Source organism: Drosophila gunungcola, unplaced genomic scaffold (assembly GCF_025200985.1).
Source record: "Drosophila gunungcola strain Sukarami unplaced genomic scaffold, Dgunungcola_SK_2 000053F, whole genome shotgun sequence".
Taxonomy (NCBI): domain Eukaryota; kingdom Metazoa; phylum Arthropoda; class Insecta; order Diptera; family Drosophilidae; genus Drosophila; species Drosophila gunungcola.
Window position 1 is genome coordinate 224,095 of NW_026453217.1, and position 22,859 is coordinate 246,953.

General features: G+C 38.0%; 1 protein-coding gene across 10 annotated transcripts in view; it reads left to right on the forward strand.

The window, feature by feature from the left end:
- The window catches only part of LOC128264036 (calcium/calmodulin-dependent protein kinase kinase 1), a 97,108-nt gene extending 78,303 nt beyond the window's left edge, over positions 1-18,805 (forward strand). For 8 of the 10 annotated variants that reach the window (XM_052999325.1, XM_052999318.1, XM_052999321.1 and 5 more), the window contains 4 exons: positions 16,888-17,075; positions 17,141-17,374; positions 17,431-17,720; positions 17,778-18,803. In XM_052999325.1, coding sequence (XP_052855285.1) covers positions 16,888-17,075; positions 17,141-17,374; positions 17,431-17,720; positions 17,778-17,868 — 803 coding nt within the window. In that variant the 3' untranslated portion in view covers positions 17,869-18,803. Of the gene's footprint in view, positions 1-13,617; positions 13,742-13,824; positions 14,290-16,887; positions 17,076-17,140; positions 17,375-17,430; positions 17,721-17,777 lie in introns of those variants that run through there. The other 2 variants (XM_052999326.1, XM_052999335.1) reach the window with 2 other exon arrangements.
- The last annotated feature ends 4,054 nt before the right edge of the window (positions 18,806-22,859 follow it).

Consider the following 22,859-nt stretch of genomic DNA (forward strand, 5'->3'; position numbering starts at 1 on the left):
ATTCTCGACTCATTCGCTATCCTGTATCGGGATTTGTGGGGAGTTTTACGACTTCTCACATCTTTATTAATGGATAAGGGTCATATATTGCTACATAAACTTTTCTGCAAAACGATACAAATTTGAAAAAATGAATAGAAAATGTAAAATATTGTAAACAAGGACGATTAAAGTAATTATAGTATAAATGTTAATTATAATTAGTATTTATTAACCATACCGTAAATAAGTAGGTCAGCACATTTTATGGTATAAGAAGAAAAATTTGAAGGCTGCACCAAAAAATTTTATTTAACTTAAAATAAAAATTAAAAGTTTTTATTATATATATAACAATATTTTAAAACGAAAAACATAAGTAGTACAAATTTATAATATCGAAGAATAAATCTAGTTACCATTTATAAGCCGGAAAATATTTTTTAAAATAACATCCTTTACTATGTAGAAAGTTTAAGTTTTTTTCCAGGACGCGTTGGTTCGGCCTTAGAGCATTTTATAGTCAAATTTTTCCCATTCTTTAATCATGTATTCTATTAACTGTTTAATTGCCTGGCTTTAATTCAATCAACACTTCCACATTGGTGACCCCGACGTGATCTACGAGTGAAAATCGTGCGGAGATTCATTGCCATGCTGAACTATTTCCGCCGTTTTCTACCGCAAACAGCCGTCGTTCAAGGCATTCTTAAAGAGCTCATCCCTGGCAACAAGAAGAACGGCCAATCGCCTTTGGTATGGACCGAGGATGCCGCGCTGCGAATTCTACTTGGCCAGCGCAACGCGGTTGGTGCACCCAATAGCCAACGCGCCCCTTGCTCTTCATGTCGACGCCAACAATTATGCAATCGGTGCAGCGCTTCACCATATTAACGAAGGGCAACTGCAATAACTGAGCTACGTACAGTACGTACGTCCGGGAGCTGCTATCAATTTTCCAGACCGTCAAATTCAATCGCTTCATGATGGAAGGACGCGACTGCACCATTTTCACCGATCACAATCCACTAGAATATGCACTTCGGCAGGATCCCGAGAAAGCATCGCCACGACAGGTGAGACAGTTATCTTTTATAGTCAAATCGAGCATATTACTGGTGCCGCTAACAGCGGATGACGACGGCAGGCAAATCATCGTTGCAATTGCGTAAACTTCAGCTGCCTAAATCTAACATCAGCCTATATTGTTATGTATTGTCGTCCCGTATTCGCCCATATGGTATGGTATGGCCCATTCTGGCGAACGTGCCCCTGTCAAATTAGTCACTGAACGCTTCGAGTGGCCCAGCTTCAACAAGGACATCGCCTCAGGGTCATCGTCCTGCCTTCAGTGCCAGCGATGCAAAATACACCGCTACAACAGAAACGCCCTCGGCAGTTTCGATGTGCCCGGTGCCCGATGCCTGACGGTCATCGACCGATTCAGCAGATGACTGACTAAAATCACTGCTGAAGTATTCGCACTCCTGCACGGATGGATCGCACATTATGGTGTACCGGTGAGGATCACGACCGACCAAGGACTCCAGTTCGAGTCCTGCCTTTTCAAAAAGTTGTCGCGCATCCTAGGCGTAAAATTGAGCAGGAATACACCATACCACCCGCAGTCGAATGGTGTCATTAAGCGCTTTCATCGCACACTAAAAGTAGCATTGAAATGTCAGAGCACCGTAGACTGGTACAACCGCATCCCCATCGTCTTGCTTGGACTGCGAGCGACACTCAAAACAGACATCAAAGCATCGCCCGCCGAAATGCTGTACTGCACTACCATACGCCTGCCGGGTGACCTCTTCGAAACAAGCCGGATTGAAGATTGCATTCCGACCTCGGCAAGAGCCTGCATAGCATCATGCGCAGCTCCAGGCACCGCAAACTTCAGACCACGCTGCAACAAGAACCTCATTTGTCCACAAGCATCTGCAGGCGTGCTCATCATAGACGACACCGTACGCGCCAGTTAAAACGCTGTAAGATCGACCTATCTTGTCAACGAGAGGACAAATATTTCGACATGGAAGTGAAAAACAAACGACTAAGAGTCAGCAAGGATCGACTTAAGCCAGCACTCCTGCCTGACGACTAGGCCATTGAAGAGCATGAATCGAATCAGCCGACAACACCAGCTGCATCTCCAGCAACCAACGTCCCGCAGCCAACATCAACGACATCGCGAGGAGGACGGCGTGTGCAGCTACCGGCTCGTTTCCCAAATTAATTGTCAACTTCCTGGTCCTGCAATCAGCCGTACTGATTACTGGGGGGAGTAATGTGGAAGACTTCCTTATGAGGTCCAACCACGTCTCAGCGTCTGTCGGTGAATGCGAAAAAGCTGATCCTGCGTTTCTCCGTGAATGGCACTTCTCGATAGAAAAAGCTTGATTGCGAGATCCCATCCCTGGTTCTTTCTTAACCAACGGCGACGAAAGTAACAGCTCAGGAACATTACCAAACATTGTAACCAAGTACAGTAGTTAATTAAAAATTACTGATACGGACATTCCCACAGCCTTAACGCGCCTTCACGAACAGTCGTCTCATCGATACTTACTAACGAAACAAGTCCAAACATATATTGTTGAACGTTGATGCCTTATAAACAGTACAGACTAGTGGCCCAACGAAACCAAGAGCTTGTTACGCGCGGGCTCGTTTAGCCTAGCTATCAAGTTCGCGAGGAAAACATGTTATATATAGAAACATTTATAAAAAACTAAAACTATGTTCGTTGCAAATATGTTTAAATTGTGGTTTTTAAGACAGGGATATAGGTTAAAATGCAAATTTGATAATTTAGATTATTATAATTATTACAAAGAACACGTAAGGGTTCATGCAGTCTAAAATTTGAGGTACATCTTGGCAAGTTAAGTGGATGGGAGTTGGGGGTTGCTCTAAAGGCAAAAGTAAAGCGGCTTACCAGTTATATGGAGTCAACACCACCTCTGACAAGATTGTGCATAAAAATTCTACGATTTACAAGAGTACTAGTACTAAGTACTTGAGTAAGAAGGCAACCTTAAGTTTTGATCCCAGTTAAAACCACTAAGGGCGAAAAGAACAAATTTTTTTGTACCTACTCAATACGATCAATGTGTACTTGATATTGGGGACTCCAAACGGGAGCGCATTATTTTAAATAAGGACGGACAAGGGAAGTTAACAATAATTTAGTTGTATAAGGATCGTCAAATAAACTCATGAAGACTCATAGCCTTGTTTACAGAAGACTTCATGTGACAGTCGAATTTTAATTTTTGATCAAGAAGAACTCGTAAATCGTTGACCAAATATATACGGTCCGTACCCCTATAAAAAGTCATTACGTTACTATTTAAGGCAATTCAAATTTAAGAGGTTGGACTGACACCATTTTTGAAAACAATCAATATCAGACTGTAAACCAAAACCCGATTGCATAGTGTTATAAGACAAACAAAGTTTAACATCATCAGCATACATTAATACTCGAGAATGTGTTTTGACAGAAGGAAGATTATTGATGAATATAGTAAATAGCAATGCGCTCAAATGACTACCCTGAGGCACTCCTTTAAATCCAAGTTAAAAGAAAACGCGAGCTGACATAATTTAAATAAAAGAAGAGAATGGTTTACAGATTCAAACGCATTACTAAAATCTGTATATATAACATCAGTCTGAATTTTAATATTAAGTTCTTTAACTATAATAGATCCCAATTCAAGTAGGTTCGCTTAACAACACCATGTTGATAAGGTGATATTAGTGAGGAACGCAAATGCTGCAAATGAGAAGTAATAAAGCGCTCAAATGCTTTAGGAGTTGCAGACAATTTATAAATACCTGGATATGCGTTTAAATAGAACTTTTAATTTTTTTACCTGGATATGCATTTAAATAGAACTTTAATTTTGTTTGTACTGATAGTGTCAAAGTGTGTTTGAAAAAACTTCTACTCCATAACAAAGCAGGTTTTAGCTATTAGTAAACGTATAAACGGATAACGTCTGTATTATGCCATATGTTTTCCCTACAGACTTTCTAATATGATCATTCCAGGTAAAAGCTGTTTCAACATACTCAAGTGGCGTGTTATTTATACTCAGTGGCTGCAAATTATTAAAGACTATCTTTCGTTTACTTATGGCAAGACAATTTGATTTTGATGGGTTGATCCCAAGTATATTGTTGCCGGCCCACTCATTTACACGTGCAAGTCCTCTGTTACAAACATCTATACACTCATTTATTCTGTTTAAAGGACAACTCACATACATTGGGAAGGTCATTAACGTATAACGTAAACAATAAGGGACCAAGCACAGACCCTAGGGTACACCACGATTAACATTTTCATATGAAGACGAAATGCTAGACAGGTCAACAGATTGTCGACGATTTTGTAGGTACGAAGACACAAGATTGACAGAAGTTTTAGAAAACATAAAAATATTACGTAGTTTTGCACAAAGGACATTATGGTTTACTGTATCGAATGCCTTACTATAGTCCAGTAAAACTAAGAGTGTAACATTGTTTTCGTCTATTTGTTCCCATAGGTCGTCTGCAATTTTAAAAGTTGAGGTACAGTTTCTGTTTTTCCTAAAACCAGACTGATTATTATTAAAGATTGCATTGTAGGACATAAATTTATTAATTTGATTAGCCATGAGATTCTCAAATACCTTTGATAGGTATGGTAAAATGGAGATGGGTCTGTACTCATTATTTGATTTAGGAATCGGAATAATTTTTGCCGCTTGCCAACACTCCGGATAAGTAGATTTTGTCAGTACAGTATTAAAGGTATAGGTTATGTATGGCAGGATTTTTGGCAGCAGAATTTTTATGAATTTAGGGTTTATGTTGTCAGACCCAGTGGCGTCACTCTTAATTCTTAGTATACTTTGAAGGACATCACACTGATTAACACACAAAAACCTAAATCTAATAGCACAGACAGTTTCAAGTACAAATCGTGGGTTCAGATATTTATTATCAGTGATTTCAGGTACTGTGCAGCTTAAGAACTTTTTATTAAGTTCATTTACATTCATGTCTTGTTCAAGTCCATACCAAGAAACAAAATAAAATTAATGCGACTGATTCTAATCCTAAATAAATATTATAAAACTACTGATAATTTCACAAAAAATTGAATATAAATATAAACGACTTTCAGGCGCGAAATGATTTAATCATTTAAAGTCCCAGAACTAGCAGCTTCCAGAGCAGCTAATTCATCGGGGGTGCAAATCTCCATTTAGCCAGTTCGCCCGAGTGAGTGAGCCTCTTGAGATGCATCGCCCGCTTGAAGATTTCGTATTTTGGTTTGGTCAGCTGTTCGTTTATATATATAAACGCTGGCGAGTCTAGACCGATGAGCTTTAAGCTCAGTTGCGTTTTATTTTCTTTTCGGTATGCCCCGATCGGACGCAGCAGTGTCGCCTTATCGTGCACTTGTTCTATTTTAATAATTATAATTGGATCCACTACTGTAAGGTCCAATTTTCACGGTCGCATTTGAAAAATCGAATGTACTTAAGGTGGCGGGGTCAGTTTGAGAGAGAAGCACAGTACGTGAAAAAGTGCTTTCACATTTTCCCCCTGGACTTGTGGGACCCCATGCCAACGCAAGTCACAGGCGACTTCAAACTCCGCCTGTGCGGAGTCCCTAAACTGGATCCATGATTAAAGATTAACTTTCGATTGATAATCAACAGTTGCTACGTGCAGACGTGTTTTCGATCGCTCCTCGAGAGTGGCGTAAGCGAAATTCTAAAAATTTAATAAAAAAACAAAACAAAAATAAAACTTAAAAGCGAAAAGACGATTGCAGCAATGCCAAATCGCAAGGGCACAGTTCCCTTGCAAATATAATAGCCGGGAAAAACAAATAAACCCACATTTCACCTAATGCCGACAATGAAACAGCTTAGTTTTGGTGCTCGCAATACCCATCTCCCCTCTCATCGTCGATGCACCGACTACGTCAGCATTGGTAAACACTACAACAAAACTACAACACCACCAAAAGTTGCCGGCGTCGCTGGCAAAAACAAAGCTTCAGACAAAGACAAAATTCAACAAGCGGCACCGGTTTGGCAGGACTGGTATGGGTTGCTATATAAAAATTAAAAATTAAATTTTCGCTCTTGGCGGAGTCTGAGTCAAACCTGTAGAATTAGCTTGAAGAAAATCAAAAGCCCCAGTAAAACGAATATTTCTTGCCAAAAACATGATAAACATAATAAACAAAAATAAAAAGCCACAACCCCTTTTTAAAGTCGAGCTGGAGCCAGTCAGCCAAGAAAAACGAAGTACACCCGATCCACAAGTTCCAGAACTTTCTGCACCGTAGGATCACCGTAGAAAAGCCACACAAACGGAAGTGGCTAGTACAATGAACAAGCTGACAGAAATACGGCCACAACAGGTCCTTCTGAATCCTAAGTTTAGTCGTGTAGCGGGTGGAGACCGCCACGACTCCACACCTTGTCCTGTCAATAAAGAAAATTCACTAATGACAAAATGTGGTAAATGTGGTGGAAACAAACACAGCAAACTATAGAGGCTGTCCTGTCTAAAGGGAGCTAAAAAGTCGTATTCATCGTGCAACAATGGCACTCTCTCAGACAAAACAAAGCGTTCACTATACATCGCAAACCACACCTGAAGTTTTCTTTGGCGGAGCAGCCATACCCTCTAAGAACAAGAACAACAACAACGTAATCCATCCAAACTTTGCAATTGAATCGTTTGCACTACCGTTGCCTCCAATTCGGACTGAAACAAATATGTTTCTGCCAAACGAAGTTGCTAAAGTCATTAAAGTGCAATTGAAACCTTAAAAGTCTCCAGGCGGTGACTTGATTACTCAAAAATACTTGTCTAGAAGTAGAAATCCGTAGTCATAATGATACCGAAGCCTGGCAAAGATCGTACACAACCAGCTTCGTACAGACCAATTAGTTTACTCTCCTGCCTCTCAAAACTATTCGAAAAATGCCTTCTAAAGCGCATAATCCCATATCTGAAATCGCACAGTGTTATCCCGGCACATCAATTTGGCTTTCGAGAAAGTCATGGAACCGTAGAGCTTGTCAACAGAATAACATCAAAAATACGGACAGCATTCGAATATCGGGAATACTGCAGTGCAATATTCCTTAACGTCGCACAGGCTTTCGATCCAGTCTGGCTTGATGGTCTAATGCACAAAATTAAAACGATCTTGCCTAAAAACAGCCACAAGTTACTTGAGTCTTACCTTTACAATAGAGTCTTTTCAGTAAGATGCAACGATACAATATCTGACGAGTACGTAATAGAAGCTGGAGTTCATAAAGGTTGCGCGATTGTTACAATTCTTTTCGTCATAAAAATAAATGAGCAAAAGTGCAAACATATGATATTCACTCTCAACAGGCAAACGTGTCCTCCACTATTTCTGAATAATACGCAGCTCCAACAAGTCGACGATGTAAAGTATTTAGGCGTCCACCTTGACAAACGACTTACGTGGCCGAGACACGTCGGAGCTAAGAAAATACATACAAAACTAAAAGCCAATGGCCTTCACTTCACTACAAGGTCGTGCTCTACAACTTATTACACCAAGCTATCATCCAAACACGGTTTCTTCAAGTAAAATAATTACGGAATTATAGCCAAAATTAGGTTTTTGTGTTCACATTTTAGCGTTTTAATTTGAAAACGTCACTAACGATTTCTTTTTATTTTCGAGTCCTAATAGCTTTTGAGATTACAAAACTTTTAATATATACCACATTTTTCTCGATTTTGGGAGGTATTCAGCGTTTAAAAATGCAACCCAGAAATCTATGGAAGTATAATTCGACTATAAAAAATTCTTCTAAAAATATATTTAAGTTTTTTTTTTATAATAAACCCACTAAATTGTTTTATTTAAAAGCTAAAAACAAACATGAAATAAAGCTATAGCCGAGTTCCCCGACTTTTAGATACCCGTTAAAAAACTTATAACTACGTATTTTCCCTACAAAACAATCGAAGTTTAGGTTGCGCCATCTGTCGAACTGCATAGCCAACACTAAAAGTAAGTGCGTGCAGCAGCCCCTCCCCTCGCAAACAGTTATTTCGTTTTGTGTCCATACTGCAACGATTACCCCCAGAGTAGCGACCGAACAGTGGCCGAGTAGCGACAGATGGGCGCCAAAGGCGCGGCAGAGGAGCGGGCGAGCTGCGGTATATAGGATCGGAAATACTTCGTTCTACCTGTTACACACTTTCAACGAACACAATATAGCCTTTTAATCTTCGAGTAACGGGTATAATAACATTCCTTTATTTATTAAAAGAGAGTTTATTAACAATGTAATATTTTTAAAATAGTCAACAAAATCAAAATTTAAAAATTATATGAAAATCGATTTTTAAAATGTAATACTTATTGCTGAAACAAGATCTTTTTCTTGAGTACAAATTAGGGTACAATTCAAGTCTTGTTTTTTTCTATACTTTTTTACTCTATTTTTCTGTTTTATCTGGTAGCATCGTATAACAGAGATGGAGAGCGCTATCTATGTTAATTAACAGTAAAGGGGACCAATAATTGAAATAAGTTAATAAGAAACGGACAATTGCGTTTTTGACCCAAAGTATGCGATTGACATTCAAGAGACAGGTAATAGTGAAAGTTTCCGTACTGGTCGACAAATAATTGTTAGCCACTCCCACAACGTTGTCTGATCCCATGATAGTGAGTGATTGTGTCCAGGCGTTAGTGCGGCTAGGTCGGTTGGATCCGACGATAGCGGTGTCGAAGGCCGCGAATTTAAGATGGCCTCGACGTCAGCAGCTGCGTTTTTAGCTCTTTAAAAGTGAGTCTGTTTTCTCGGAGAGTGCGGTTCATTAGTCCTTTCACAAGCTTGACGGCTGCGTCCCATGCTCCCCCAAAGTGTGGAGCCCTGGGAGGAATAAAATAGAAATGAATAAATTCCGTGATGTAAAAGTTATTGATGGAGCGGACTGTCTCATCCTTGAAGAGAAATTGTTTTACATCCGCTAGCTAGTTGTTGGCTCCTGCGAAGTTCGTAGCGTTAGCGCAGAAGATGACCCAAGGAAGTCTCCGTCGAGCAATCAAGCGCTTAAGTGCTGCAAGAAAGCTATCAGTAGTTAAGTCCGATACCACCTCGACATGTATTGCCTTTGTAGAGAAGCATACAAAAACTGCCAAATAAGCCTTGTCGTTCACTGGCCCGCAGAAGTCTATGCCGCATCTTGAGGATGGACAAGACTGTGTAATTCGTTCCTTAGTTAGCTGTCCCATCAGGTGTGTTTCTAGAGTTGGTCGATAGCGAACGCAACGTAAGCACGATCGAAGGACTTGACGCGCCAAATCTCGTGCGTTAACTACCCAGAATTGCTGGTGAAATAGTGCGACGAGAACCCTGGATCCGGCAAGATAATTTTGAAGGTGATACTGGCGAACAAGCAGTCTTGTAAAATGATTTTTTGCAGGTAGAAGAAAAGGGTACTATTGAGTATCAGGGTAGGAGGCGAGTTCCAGGCCTTTTCTTAGCAAAGACTTTTCTTGAGCGAAGTGGTTATCTTGACTGTTCCAAACGATGCAATGTAGTGCCCGCTGCAATTCCGTGGGAGTTGGCGAGCCTCTGGACAGGATGTCTGCCGGGTTGCAGTGTGTTGGGATTTTAATGTCAGACTATTTGAGAGTCACAGTATAAGTATGTGGTTGGATTCGTGTCTGCAAATATTCCAATGATTTTCCGAAAAAGTTGCGAAAGCAATTGGGCTCAACATTGTTCCAATGAAGGTAACGAAATTTTCTTGGTTGGTGCTATTCTGAACTTGGATTTGATTAGCTGAACCTTGGTGACACCATCTATCCCTATTGGGCGTGTTATGATGCAGCAGCCGTACGCTCTTATATAGGCGTCACAAAATCCATGAATATACAGAATGCCTGCTACTGATTCCAACGACGTGAGTGATGAAAAAAGCGATATCTAAGCAGTATGTATGCGTTGAGGAACAGACTTGTCCTAGTGTAGCTTCATTAGCCACAGTTCCTGCAGGATGATTTTGGCAATTATAATGATGGTTGTTACCAATCCCAAAGGAACAAACAGCGAGGATGCTATGGAGAGGATCGTGCACTTGGTAAAAAGGTCTGAGTTGATCCTAGGCGAGAATGAAAATATGAACGTATCCGACACTTGGTCCCGTTTTAGGCCAAGCGTGCGTGTAACAGTGTTGTTATCCAAATGAAGGTATTTTATCGTAGTGTCTTTGACAAACTTGCTGTGATTTTAATGCCATTTCACGAGTACGAATTGGCCGTCCTTAAGAATAGCAGTGACTTCCCTTTTGATTTGATAAATTTTCTGTACTGTATCGGCTCCACCAAGGAAAGTCATCAACATAAAACGAAGATTTGATGGCGCTGGCTATGATGACACAGTCAGACCGAGTACCGCTGTGGGAATGGGCAACTGCGTCTGTAACTAGCGATACATCTGGATGTGATTCCGTTGAAGGCGTTAAAGGAATGATGCGCTAATAAGCAGATGACCGTTAAGCAATTAATGCAAAGCTTAAGGCGCTTTAGAACATGAATACGGTTTTCTAGGGTTAATTGATCAGTTCTTAACATTTAAAAACCTTGTAGGTTGTGGATCTTAAAGCCACTTGGTTGGCTCATGGCAACGTCAGCAGTAGGTTTTTCCTGATTCCAGATATTAGCAATGGCGTTCCACGACTTGAATGCAGGTTTCCCATGAAGATAAAGTGGAGTAATCCACCGACTCGTTGCACTTCCTTTTGGTCTCTTGGTCCACCTTTTCCATGACAATTGAGATGAGCATGGCTTGGGTGATCTCCGATTCTGTGCCCAGAGGGCGCAATTAGTTGTATAATGCGAAGGCATTATCAATGAGGTTGCGCAACTGTGGACCATTGAACTTGGCGGCAGTTGGCAATGCGAAAAGCGACGCTATGTTGTCCAAGAAAACTAAAGTTGGATTGTCATTAAGCTTCCTCAAGCGGTCCAGCGCTTTTGTATAATTATCCGGAGTCACTTGGACTGCTCGAACTTTCCTTAGAGCTGGTCCTCGAAGACAGTTTAACAACTGGTTGAACTTCTCAATGTTTTACAGAGATAGTTGATTCCCAATGACTTGGTTAAACGATGTGATGAAGTTTTGGTATTCGAAGTACTTGCCGTCAAATAATGGCAACGATAACCGTGGTAATTTGAGTCAGATTAACAGTTGTTTCGTTAATGCCGGTGCTGTTTGCGTCGGGACCAAGCTGCTCCTTAATAGTGACCTTTGCGTGGATAAACACCTCCTCCAATTCCTTACAATAATTGCGATTAAGCTCTGCTGGATCCCATTGCTCCACGGATTCCTGTATAGAAATTTCGATTTTGAAATACAATTCCAAGATGAAGACAAGCGGCATGATAGCTCCAACGGGGTTAAGTTAAAGCCGGGATCCACTCATTTGGCAATACGAGTGAGATTCTTGCGAGCACTTAAACGATAAGTTTTAAGCTGTTCAATTGACGCCATGCTAATTGTATTTGACTTTACGCAAATTCGATCCGACAATGCTGTGCGTAACACAAACGCATACATGGTATGCAGGTATGAGCGAGACGACTACAGGGTTGCCCATATTCGACGGACCCATCTGACGACGCCATAACTTTTGACAGAGATGCCAGATCGCTTAATGACATACCGCGTTTGAAGCGTCAGTCCAAGCAGATTTTTACCATGAAACAATACACGCCACGCGAGAGTCATCGAAATGTCCGAAGATGACGATCAATTTTGGAACCAAATTATGATGTCCGATGAAGCCCATTTCACATTGAATGGGACCGTAAATAAGCAAAAAATAGCCACCGCGTTCGCCCGATTTGACGCCGCCTGACTTCTTCTTGTGGGAATATTTGAAGTCAAAGGTTTACGTTAACAAGCCAAGGACCCTAGAAGAGCTCAGGGCGAGCCGTATCAGCACGTGCGATAACCAGGAGGAAAGTTAAGCGGCAGAAAACATAATCTAAACCACCACGCGACTTAGCTCTTAAACTAACATAGTCCTGTGACGGTCGCCAAATGTTTAAACAAGAGCTTTTTTTTGAGTATGAATAAGAAGTCAGGCAGTGCTAGTTTTAAGTATGTTTTTAATGATGACATGTGGAAAAATTGGCTGCACTCAACTTCCTCGTCCGAAGGTTACAATTGAAGTCTTGGTTTTTTCCTATTCTCTTTTACTATCTTCTTCTAATTTATCTGGTAACATGGTATAACAGAGATGGAGAGCGCATTCTATGTTAATTAACAGTAAAAGGGCGCAATAATTGATATAAGTTAATGACCCAACGCTACGAACCGTCATGACACTTTTATTGAAAATGGACAACAGCATTTCAAATTTCCGATCTTACCACAGGCTTTCTCCGCTGAGTTGGGCTGATTTAATAAAAGCAATCCTTTACTTTGCCTTCCAGCACTTTAAATCCTTCTGATTTGTCGTATATATAAAATGGAAATGTTGAAATGAAAGTCAAACTGTCGATGAAAGGAAATGGTTAAGCAGAAGTGGAGATACAAAATAAAATTGGCCTGAAAGAAGGTGAAAAACGTTATTTACACTTTAAAAATTAGGGTACCACCATACAATAATTTTTGAAATGCATTTTTGGAATAAAGATTTTATCTCTAAAGGATTTCATCAAATAAAATTTATCAACCAGTGTAATTTATCATGCTAATGCTAAAAGAAAAACATTCATTATTTTTGGAAAAAAAAAAAATGCTAATAATACTTTTCATTAAACGTTGTTATGACAAAAAAGTTTTAAATTATTAAAATATTAAAAAATGATTAAATAACTGCAGTCGAAGTAGCAAAAGTCGCAAAATTTTTGCTATTCGCTGCTTTAACTGAGGGCGACTTTTTAAAATGAGCTGTTGCTTCTGCTTCTGCGCTTGAAAAAAAAGCACAAGTCGCAGTCGAAGCAATTGCAAAAATCAAAAAGCGAGAAAAACAGAAAGCAGCAACAATTGCTGCTTTTCGTTTCATTGCTTTCTGCTTTGCTTTTGCTGCGGCAGGTATCGACTTTCGGAAGTTGTCAAGCAATATGCATTATATTCAAAAGTTAAAAAAAAAATAGAGTTACAAACTTAACAAGAAAGAAAGCAAACTTCGGCAAGCCGAAGTTCGTATACCCTTGAAGCTACTTCAAAAAATAAATATTCTTGAAAGTATTAAAATTATGATTTACTTGCGTATATGCTTAAAAGCATTGAAACAACATATAATGATTTGCAGCTCAATTATTCGATAGTTCCTATGACAGCTATATGATATCGTTTTCCGATATTAATAAAATTAAAAGCGTAATTCTAAACTGTAATTAGTAAAAAAAAATTTCTAAAAAAAATTACAAAATAAAATTTTTTTATTTTTATTTATTTTTAATATTTTTATTGTTTCTATGGGAGCTTCAAATATTCAAACCGTAATTCTGATATATTTAACCATTACTATATGTCAAAGAACTACAAAAAAATTAAAAAACAGCAAAGTTATAATTTTTTTCATTTCTTTTTCCGGTAGATCCTATGGGAGCTATATGCGATAGTTCTCCGATCCGGTTCGTTCCGACTTATGCACTACCTGCAATAGAAAGACAACTTTTGGGAAAGTTTCATGCAGAAAGCTTTAAAACTGAGAGACTAGTGTGAGTAGAAACGGACGGACAGACGGGCATGGCTAGATCGACTCTCCTTGTGATGCTGATCAAGAATATTTTATACTTTATAGGGTCGGAAATATCTCCTTCACTGTGTTACAAAAGTCTGACTGAAATTATAATACCCTCAGCATGGATATAAAAACGAATTTACAAAAGCTGCAGAAATTTGAAAAACATTGAAACGGCGTCTAAAAAATAATAAGATATATATAATAAGGTCTTATTATCGGGCTAGTAACGGAAGACGGCATTCCTTTCAATGTTTTGAATTCGAGCTAAGAAGGGTTGAGTTAAGATGGGCAGGATTAAGTGGAGCCAAAAATCTTCCCGCTGAAGTGCTATATTTATAATAAATCAAATCATCTCCAATACGTCTGATAACGGTGCAAATATGTATGCTTAAAGCAACCAAAATCGTATCATTTGTATCCGAGCAACCACTTAATTAGGACAACGAAGACTGCAGCAACGACGATTACTTAAAAAATTAAGTCAATAAAAAGGTGCCAAATGTACTAGTCGGCAATACACAGGTATGTCGTTCTGCCGAACATACAGCCCAGCTGGTTGCGCTGGACGTAATTAAGTCATCTGACTTACTCGCTAGATTGTTTAATTGTCGAAATATGACAAAAGAAAAACGTCAAACGAATATTCTAAAATTTTTAAGTTAAAAAAATTGAAAATGCCACAATTATGCCCGACCAGATGGGGATCAACGTAGGACATGTTGAAAAGCTTATTGGATGCCAAAGATATTTTAAATAATTGAATCAATTAAAAATTAATGATAAAGAACTTTTTTACATGGATTCCTCGTTTTGGGCTTTTATTGAGAGCTATTGACACGTTTTCAATCCATTGCATAAAACAATAAAAAAAAATTTGAAGAGGAATAATTACACTACAGTAACTTTTACGACCAGTGGCTTACGCTGAAAATATCTACAGAAACAATAGTAAAAGATTCAAGTCATGCTTTAAAAAAAGTTTTTGGAGAACAAATTTTAGATTGTATAGAAAAACGAACAAAAATTTTGTTAAATACAAAGTTCGTAGTTTCCTGCTTGTTTTTGGATCCCCGTTTTCAGCATACTGAAATTGAAATCCATTTGGGATAGACTATACAGGCTTAGCTCTACTGGAAATTTGTGCCCAAACCCCGAGCTCCAGCTCAAACCAAATAGACAGCGTTTTTTTTTTTTGACATGGAAGACGCATTACTAGATGCATACTTATCACAAGGTGTTAAGAAAAAACAGTGTATTGGACGGGAGAAAACAGTGTATTGGACGTACATATATACGAAAATTGAAAATCTTCTACTTCCTTATCAAAGGATTAAAATAGACGTATTATCGTTTTGGAAGGTAAAACAGTACACCGACTAGTTATAAGCAATTATTTATGTTTGTTATGCCGTACGCCAATTCAGGTTAGATAATCTATGAATTATTGAAGTTTACTTATAATTAATTAATTTCTTTATTTTGTAACAGATGTCGATTGAAGGAACCTTCTCTACCCTAAGACTGGTCCTTACTGACCACCGCAATCGCTTAGGCCAAGATTTTCTTGAGAATTTAAGACTAAATCCCAGCTTTTTGGACAAAGCCATTGATGCCTTGGATCTTAAATAAATAAATAAAGAAAAGCGATTATTAGCTATTTGGGTTATGTCGTGTGCCAATCGTTGCTCTAATGTCAAAGCAAATGAAAATAAGTAAACAATTCACAATCGTTTGCTTGCTACTTTATAGACTTACGCTGCTAAATTAAAACAAAAGCGACTATAAGCAAAGTCATCCAGCAGTGGAACGCATTAACTTTCCCGACTGCGACTTCCAAAGACTTCCCAAATTCGACGCCTGCCGTAGCTCATACCTACGCTCATAACTGTAACTAACAGCAAAGCAGCAACACTGATAACATACATACAAAACATTTGTATATATGTTTTTTTTACAATGACCTTCTTATGCCTTCCCAATATCAAATATATTGTGTTTGGTAGACTAAAAGTATTCTCAGTAGATTCGTTATACAATTGTATATTTCGTCAATGTCTAAATAACTTGTAGTTTTTGTAATCCACTTATGATCAAAATAAACAAAGTACGACCTTCCTCTTCTTAAGAATTTGCGGTTTAATTTTTATTTACTTTAGAGGTTGCCTATAACCTAAATAAATCAATAAATCAAAGAAATTCAAGTACTGTTTTCTTGTATATGTTCGAATAGATTTGTCAAAATATACTCATATACTGATGCATTTGTTTTCTCTGTCCACTCCGCTGCAGTATGATACAAAGCCGGTAGAAACTTCAGCTTTTTTGATGGACAAAAAATCGCTGGGACAAAAGCATCATTGCATTTCGGTGACATGTTTCCTCCAGCGCTTTAACTATGTCTACTGTTTTACCATTTGGAAGTTTTAGGTCCTCGGACGCACCATTTTACCTTCAGTGTTAAAATTGTAGGAACAAAATAACCATAAAACATAGTTTGTTCACCTTGAAGAAAATTGCCAAAGGTTCCATTAACTTGCAGTACTTCTACAAATATTCAAATTCGCTGGTCTTCAGTTTGGATACATTCATAGGTCGTCGAAATGATCTTTGAGTCGCACAATTTCTTTAAGGGCGTCATATGTATAAAGGACTCCACCTAGTTACAACTGGTGTTCGAGGGAACTAACCTAGGACTTGGGCCAATTGCATTTCAACAACAACAAACCTTTTCAACACATTTTTATGTAAGATGCAAAAATACCCTGTAATTGAGGAACATCTATTGTCTGTCCGTTTGTATGAACGGAACTATAAAAGCTTGGCATGCAAATTTTTAAAGTTCCTATGCAGCGCAAGTTTATTTCAAAACGAATCCACGCCCACTCTAACGCCCAAAAGTCGTGAAAGTATTTACTGTCACTCTCTCTAAACCGTTCTCTCTTGTTGAAATTTTAAACTATCGAGTAGGCTAAAAAAAAATACTGGTTTAAAAATTGGTCCATTTACTTTATTAAGATATTAAAAATTCCAAACTTTGGCTAGCCAAAGAAAACATATGTTTAACATTACAAATATCTTGCAAGGAACTTATGTATATTTGAATAACTTTTCTTTAAACAGTGCACCATCAAAAAATTATTCATGCCGACATCAAGCCTGGAAATTTATTATTAACTGAATGTGGACATGTCAAAATAGCAGATCTTGGTGTGTGCAATGAATTTCTCGGAGAAGATGCAAAAATAAGCAATGGATCGACGGCTGGAACTCCAGCCTTTAGAGCACCCGAAACCCTCATCTTAGGACAGGTATAGTATTCATTAAATAATATAAAATTTAAAATTTTATAATTTTTAATATAAATTTAATTTAGAACGAATATTGTGGAAAAGCAGCAGATGTCTGGGCTTTAGGTGCAACTCTATATTCCTTAATATTTGGAAATGTGCCCTTTTTAGCTGATTCCGTTCCCTTATTGTACGAAAAAATTAAACATGATTGTGTTACATTTCCAAAAAATCATTTAGTTACTGAAAATTTAAGAAATTGCTTAGTTCAAATGTTGGAAAAAGACGTTAAACTCAGAATAACAGTTCCACAGTTAAAGGTATACAAAAATAATTTTTGCTCCAATAATAATAATTTATATTATATTATTTATAGGTTAATAACTGGGTTACCTCTGATGGGGACTTTCCATTGCCCACAGAAGAAGAAAACTGTTGCTTGGTACAAGTTGATGATGAAGACATAAACTCCGTCATTCGCAGCATTCCAAAATTAGACACACTTATATTAATAAAAACCATGTTAAAAAAACATTCATTTGGTAATCCATTCACAAAAGGATCCTCTGAAAAATCCCCAGAACCAAGTGGCTCGCGTATAGAAAGATTTGTCCGGGCGGGAAGATCTAACTCGGCACCAGGTTCATATTTCAGGTTTTTAGACAGGTAAAAAAACTTCACTTTAAATAAAACTTTCTTAGTTATTCTTCTAATTATTCACAGTCAGCCATCAGCGACTACTCTCCTTCCAGCCCTACAGGAACATTGTTCAAGCCAATGTAATGAAGATACATATGTTAATGCAGATTGTTAGAGACTTAAGGGGTCATTTTAGCAAAACTGGACGTCCAAAAATTATTTTAAAGAAATTTAATTTCGTGCACAGAACATAATTTAACTAGGCAAATAATGTTATTATGGATATAAGTCACGAAAACCAATTTGCAATATAAATATGTTTTTGGTAAAGGCCCACAATTTCAAAACATTCACATTCCCCAAAAAGGAATAAAAATAGAATAAAATTGTCCTCACACAATATAAGAAACATGTATGTAAATGAATTATTTCCCCGGAAATTTATAGAAAAAACAAATATAAATTTTATTTCCAAAAACTATATGATGTTAAACCTTTATTAAAATTATTTTACACATATGTCTTGCATGACATTGAATTAAAGTAAAACTTATACTGATCTCGGTTCGGGTCAAAATACGACTGCCGATAAAATCTTAAATCTAATTCAAAGAACCTCGCCCAGATGCCTTTTCTGGAGCTTCAGAAGTTCCTTTTTTTGTTTTTAGTAAAAGCTTATAATACAAAAAGCTGACCAATGCAATTTATTTGGCTTTGGAATAGAAATGTCAGCAGCTGTTGTTTACTTCAAGTTTGAATTGTTTATCTCGGCTGGGGAATTAAGAGAGGACCTCAAAGCCAAAGGCAAAAACAAATGCGAAAACTTCGCTAAGATTGAAGTTGGATAAATTGTTTATAAATGGCATAAGGAACCTGGGTTCATGGGGTGGTTAACTTTTTTGTATTGTTGAAAATTTTCACAAAAGATCTTATTCATTGTCGTTGCTATTCCTCGGGTTTGAATTAGGAAACCCAAATCAATATTTGTTGTGTAACACTTTGCAAATTTTACAAAATATTTAATTATTAATCCTTGGGGGTAAATGGTTATTATCATTTAGATTATGTCATTATTTTTTTGTTACTTTCAATGTACAAGAGCATGAATGAGAATGAGAATGGTTTGTAAGCTTTTTATTAATAAAATTAATAAAACTACAACAACAAAATATTTTATTATCGTTTTGTTTTGCATTTTTGTATAATAATAATTTATAATAATCGTTTTTTCTTTAAATTCTATTTGCTATAATTTATGTCTATTTTAATGAAGAAAGTGCACTTGAAATGGTTCTTTCATTTACATTCTTATTTCTTAACAAAAGAGCTGTCAGTGCGGGTAAGTACAGTGTCTGTTTTTCAATTTATAATAACAATATATTCTTGGTTGCTTAATTTATAAAAAAATATTATATTAAAAAAAAATTAAGCGAACTGAATTTGCTGTGGCTTGTTTTGTGTGTAAGACAGCCTATAGACCAAAAATTCATAACGATATCCCTTTTTGATATTAATCACGAGTCAAACAAATATTATTTAAATACAAAATTTTGTGTTAAACATGATTTAAAGTTGACGAAACTCCAAAACTGGTAGGAATGTGGGAAAAATATCAAAATGTCGACATTTTTTCTCGGAAAAACATGTTCTTATTGCCATATTTTTTGAGCCGATATATCGAATATCAGTATAAGCCGGTAAGCTAAAATCGTAAAATTGAGGATATCAAAACAATTGAAAACACAGGCAACCTGACTTCCCACCTAAAAGATAAGCACAAAGCACAAAAGGACAATAGAACTCCGAGAGTCTGTAGTTTACAGACCCTAAAAAGGAAATGCTACTATGGTTCAGAAAATCCAATAGAATTCTCGTCTTGGAAATGTCAACTTTGCCTAAGCTAGCGACGGTGGCATTAATTTGTCTGATTACGCCGGCTAGTTCCGTTTCGTCAAAAAGGTTGACCTCTACTATAAAGTGTGATGTATGTGACGCAGTCGTATGACAGACCAGCATGTAAATGAACGCATTTTCTTAATATCATTAAATACAGATTGGTTTTTTATGTATTGAATGGATTTATAGATTCTTTAATGCATTACTAAATACATTGTGATAAGTATTACAAAAAAATTGAACTCAATGTGCTGTACCTTATAAAATATTCTCCTTAATTTTGTTATTGTTATTTTTTATCTCAATTCCAGTGATTCCTTGACGTTGTCGGACGTGTATTTTTATCGCTCCTCCATCTGATCAAATTTTACCCGTGTAAGCTACATCGATTTTTGTAATTTTGACGAGTTTTCGGTGATCGTCATCATAACGAAAAGTTTTGATCGCAAAAACACAATGACTTATACGTAATTTGCATAATTACATTATCTGAAAACGTTTTTCGTGTTTGCTTTGTTGCTTTACACTATTCTTAAGTTTACCGCAAACTTCTTCACTTGTGTTTTGTTGTTGGTGCATTTGCTTGCTCATCGTTTCGTCGCGAACACTCACATCGCGCGTAAAGCTTATCACTGTCCCAACTGCAAGCCGCGCTTCTACATCCTACGTGGTTTCTATACGCGTATATATCAGACTACAACATAACAATTTACTATGTCTGCCTGATGCATCAAGCCTTGCATTTTAAATCGTAAAATCTCCTCTCGACATCCCACAATTGGTTGCTGGATGTGTGACTACATTGCTCGCCCTCAATGTGCCGATCTTGGGCACCGGACTAAATCCAATTCTAACCTGGATTAGACCTGCCCCAGTTGGCAGCATATTAAAGTCGATATTATGGCTTTTGTAAGGCAAGCCGATCTGGAGTACCAGTCTTTATTCGCCGGTGTTAAGGACTTTTCCACTAGGTTTGAAAAGGCTGAATCCAACTTTAAAAGCCGTTTAACTACCAGGATGGCCTCTACTGATGTTGCTGACGGACGCACGGCAAACGCTTCCTCTGGTCCTTCACCCGCCGCTGCCTATTCTGGACCGCCCGATCGACTCGCACCTTCTGATCCGCTGCAGTTGGTTTTGGCATAATTTTGACGCCTTCTAATACGAACACGGAACCACCTCAGTCAACCTTAAATGGAGACGCTCATCTGGAACCTAAGCCTTTATGGGGCGTTGCACTAAAGAAGCTTATTTTTGTCTCCCGCCTTAGTCCTGGTGCTTTTGAAGATCACGTCAAAAACTACCTGAGCAGCAAACTGAATGTTCTTCGAGCCTAAATAAGCGTCTTGAAGTTCAAGTTACAGCAAAGACGTGAATTATCTTTGTTTAAAATTGGACTTCCTGAGGAACATCTTAATAAGGCTCTGGAGGTTTCTATATGGCCTGAATATGTTATTGTTCACGAGTGCGTAAACATGCTTAATCCTCGAGACCATGGGCCAACGTTCCAAAAAACTAAATAATTCTTTTTCCCTACAGTACCAGAACTTAGTAAGCTGCACGTCAACAGTGTCTCCTTCGATGCCAATGTGATTGCTTTTACCGAAACGTGGCTTAATTCCTCTGTGTCTGAAATATATGCTGGAAATTATGTTATATACAGATGTGACCGCACAATGCGTCTTGGCAGTGGTGTTCTTATTGCCGTCAAGTCCGAACTTGTCTCTGAACGCGATCCGATCATTAATACGGACAGCATAATAAAGTTTGTTGCAGTTCAGATTAAGCTGCACGATTATTTCGTTTTTATATCATGCTCGTATATTCCCCCTTGTTCTGATCTTAGCCTCTACCTTCATATCTTGGATGCAATCAACTGATTCAATTGCTCTCGTTCCCACCACGGCCCATGAGGTTGTTCACGGTCTTTTTGATCTTTCATAAAGACATCTTAACTCAGTCTTGAACTGCTCCAGAAAAGTTTTAGACCTTAATTTTGTCTCGGAGCTCGCCAATGCTTACGTAACTCGAATTAGCCCTCTCTCCAATCCTGAAGACGCATACCATCTTACACTTGAGGTCACTTTCGACGCATCAGCTCCATTACTGTCATCTCCCGAAACCGATGAAATGAATAAGCATTTATCGGAACTCGATTTGTCGTTTTGAACGATGATCCCTTACACATTGTAGAGCAGCTTTATGGTATTTTCTATTCAGCTTTCGATACGTTCGTTCCCTCATTTCCCTCTGCAAATGCGTCTCATTAGCCACCGTGGTTCTCTCGAAGACTCTCTTTCCTGAAAAACTCCATTTCCAGACATTTTAAGAAATTTAAGCGAAGCGGACTGCAAGTTGACCATTCGAGGTATCTAATTGTTCGTTCAAATTTCTAAGTCCTCAATTCCGAATGTTACAACAGTTATCTAAAGTGTTGCAGATAAGCAGCTCTACGCATTTGTTAATTCGAAGCGAATATAGCAACAATTTCCATTTTGCCTTTACCTTGATACGAAATCCGCCTCTAGTGTCTCTGACATTGCGAACTTATTTGCAAAATTTTTCCAGTCCACATACTCGTCTTTTAGTTACGATAACACTTCATCCTACCCATACCCTCTTCCTCACTCCAACTGTATTTTCACGCCCCTAATTAGTGAGGATGATGTTTTACAAAATCTGTTAACAATCAAGACGTCTTTCTCTTCGGGCCGATGTGCCGATGCTTTGTGTAAGCCATTATCTACATTCGTATTTTCTTGAAGTTTGGAAGGAATCTTTTATCATTCCACTTCATAAAAAGAGAAGCAAATCGGACATTACAAACTACCTCGGTATTGCAAAGCTGAGCGCGATCCCCAACCTTTTTGAACAGCTTATTACCGCTCGGCTACAGCACCAATGCAGCTCAGTAATGTCCCCAACTCAGCATGGCTTTATGAAACGAAGGCCAACGACTACAAATCTTCTTAAATCAAACTGATGTTATTTTTACGGACATCAGTATGGCTTTCGATTCCGTGGACCATCAGTAATTATTGAAAAAACTAATATTCTTAGGATTCCCGATCACGTTGACTAAGTGGATTTCAACATACCTGTCGAACCGGAATCAGAGAGTAGCTTTTAAAAGCACATTCTCTAACTTTGTTCACGTGACCTCAAGTGTTCCGCAAGGGAGCCACCTACGACCCCTACTGTTTGGAATTTTCATAAATGACTTGCCTCAAGTAGTTCTTTCTTCTCATGTCATGATGTATGCTGACGACG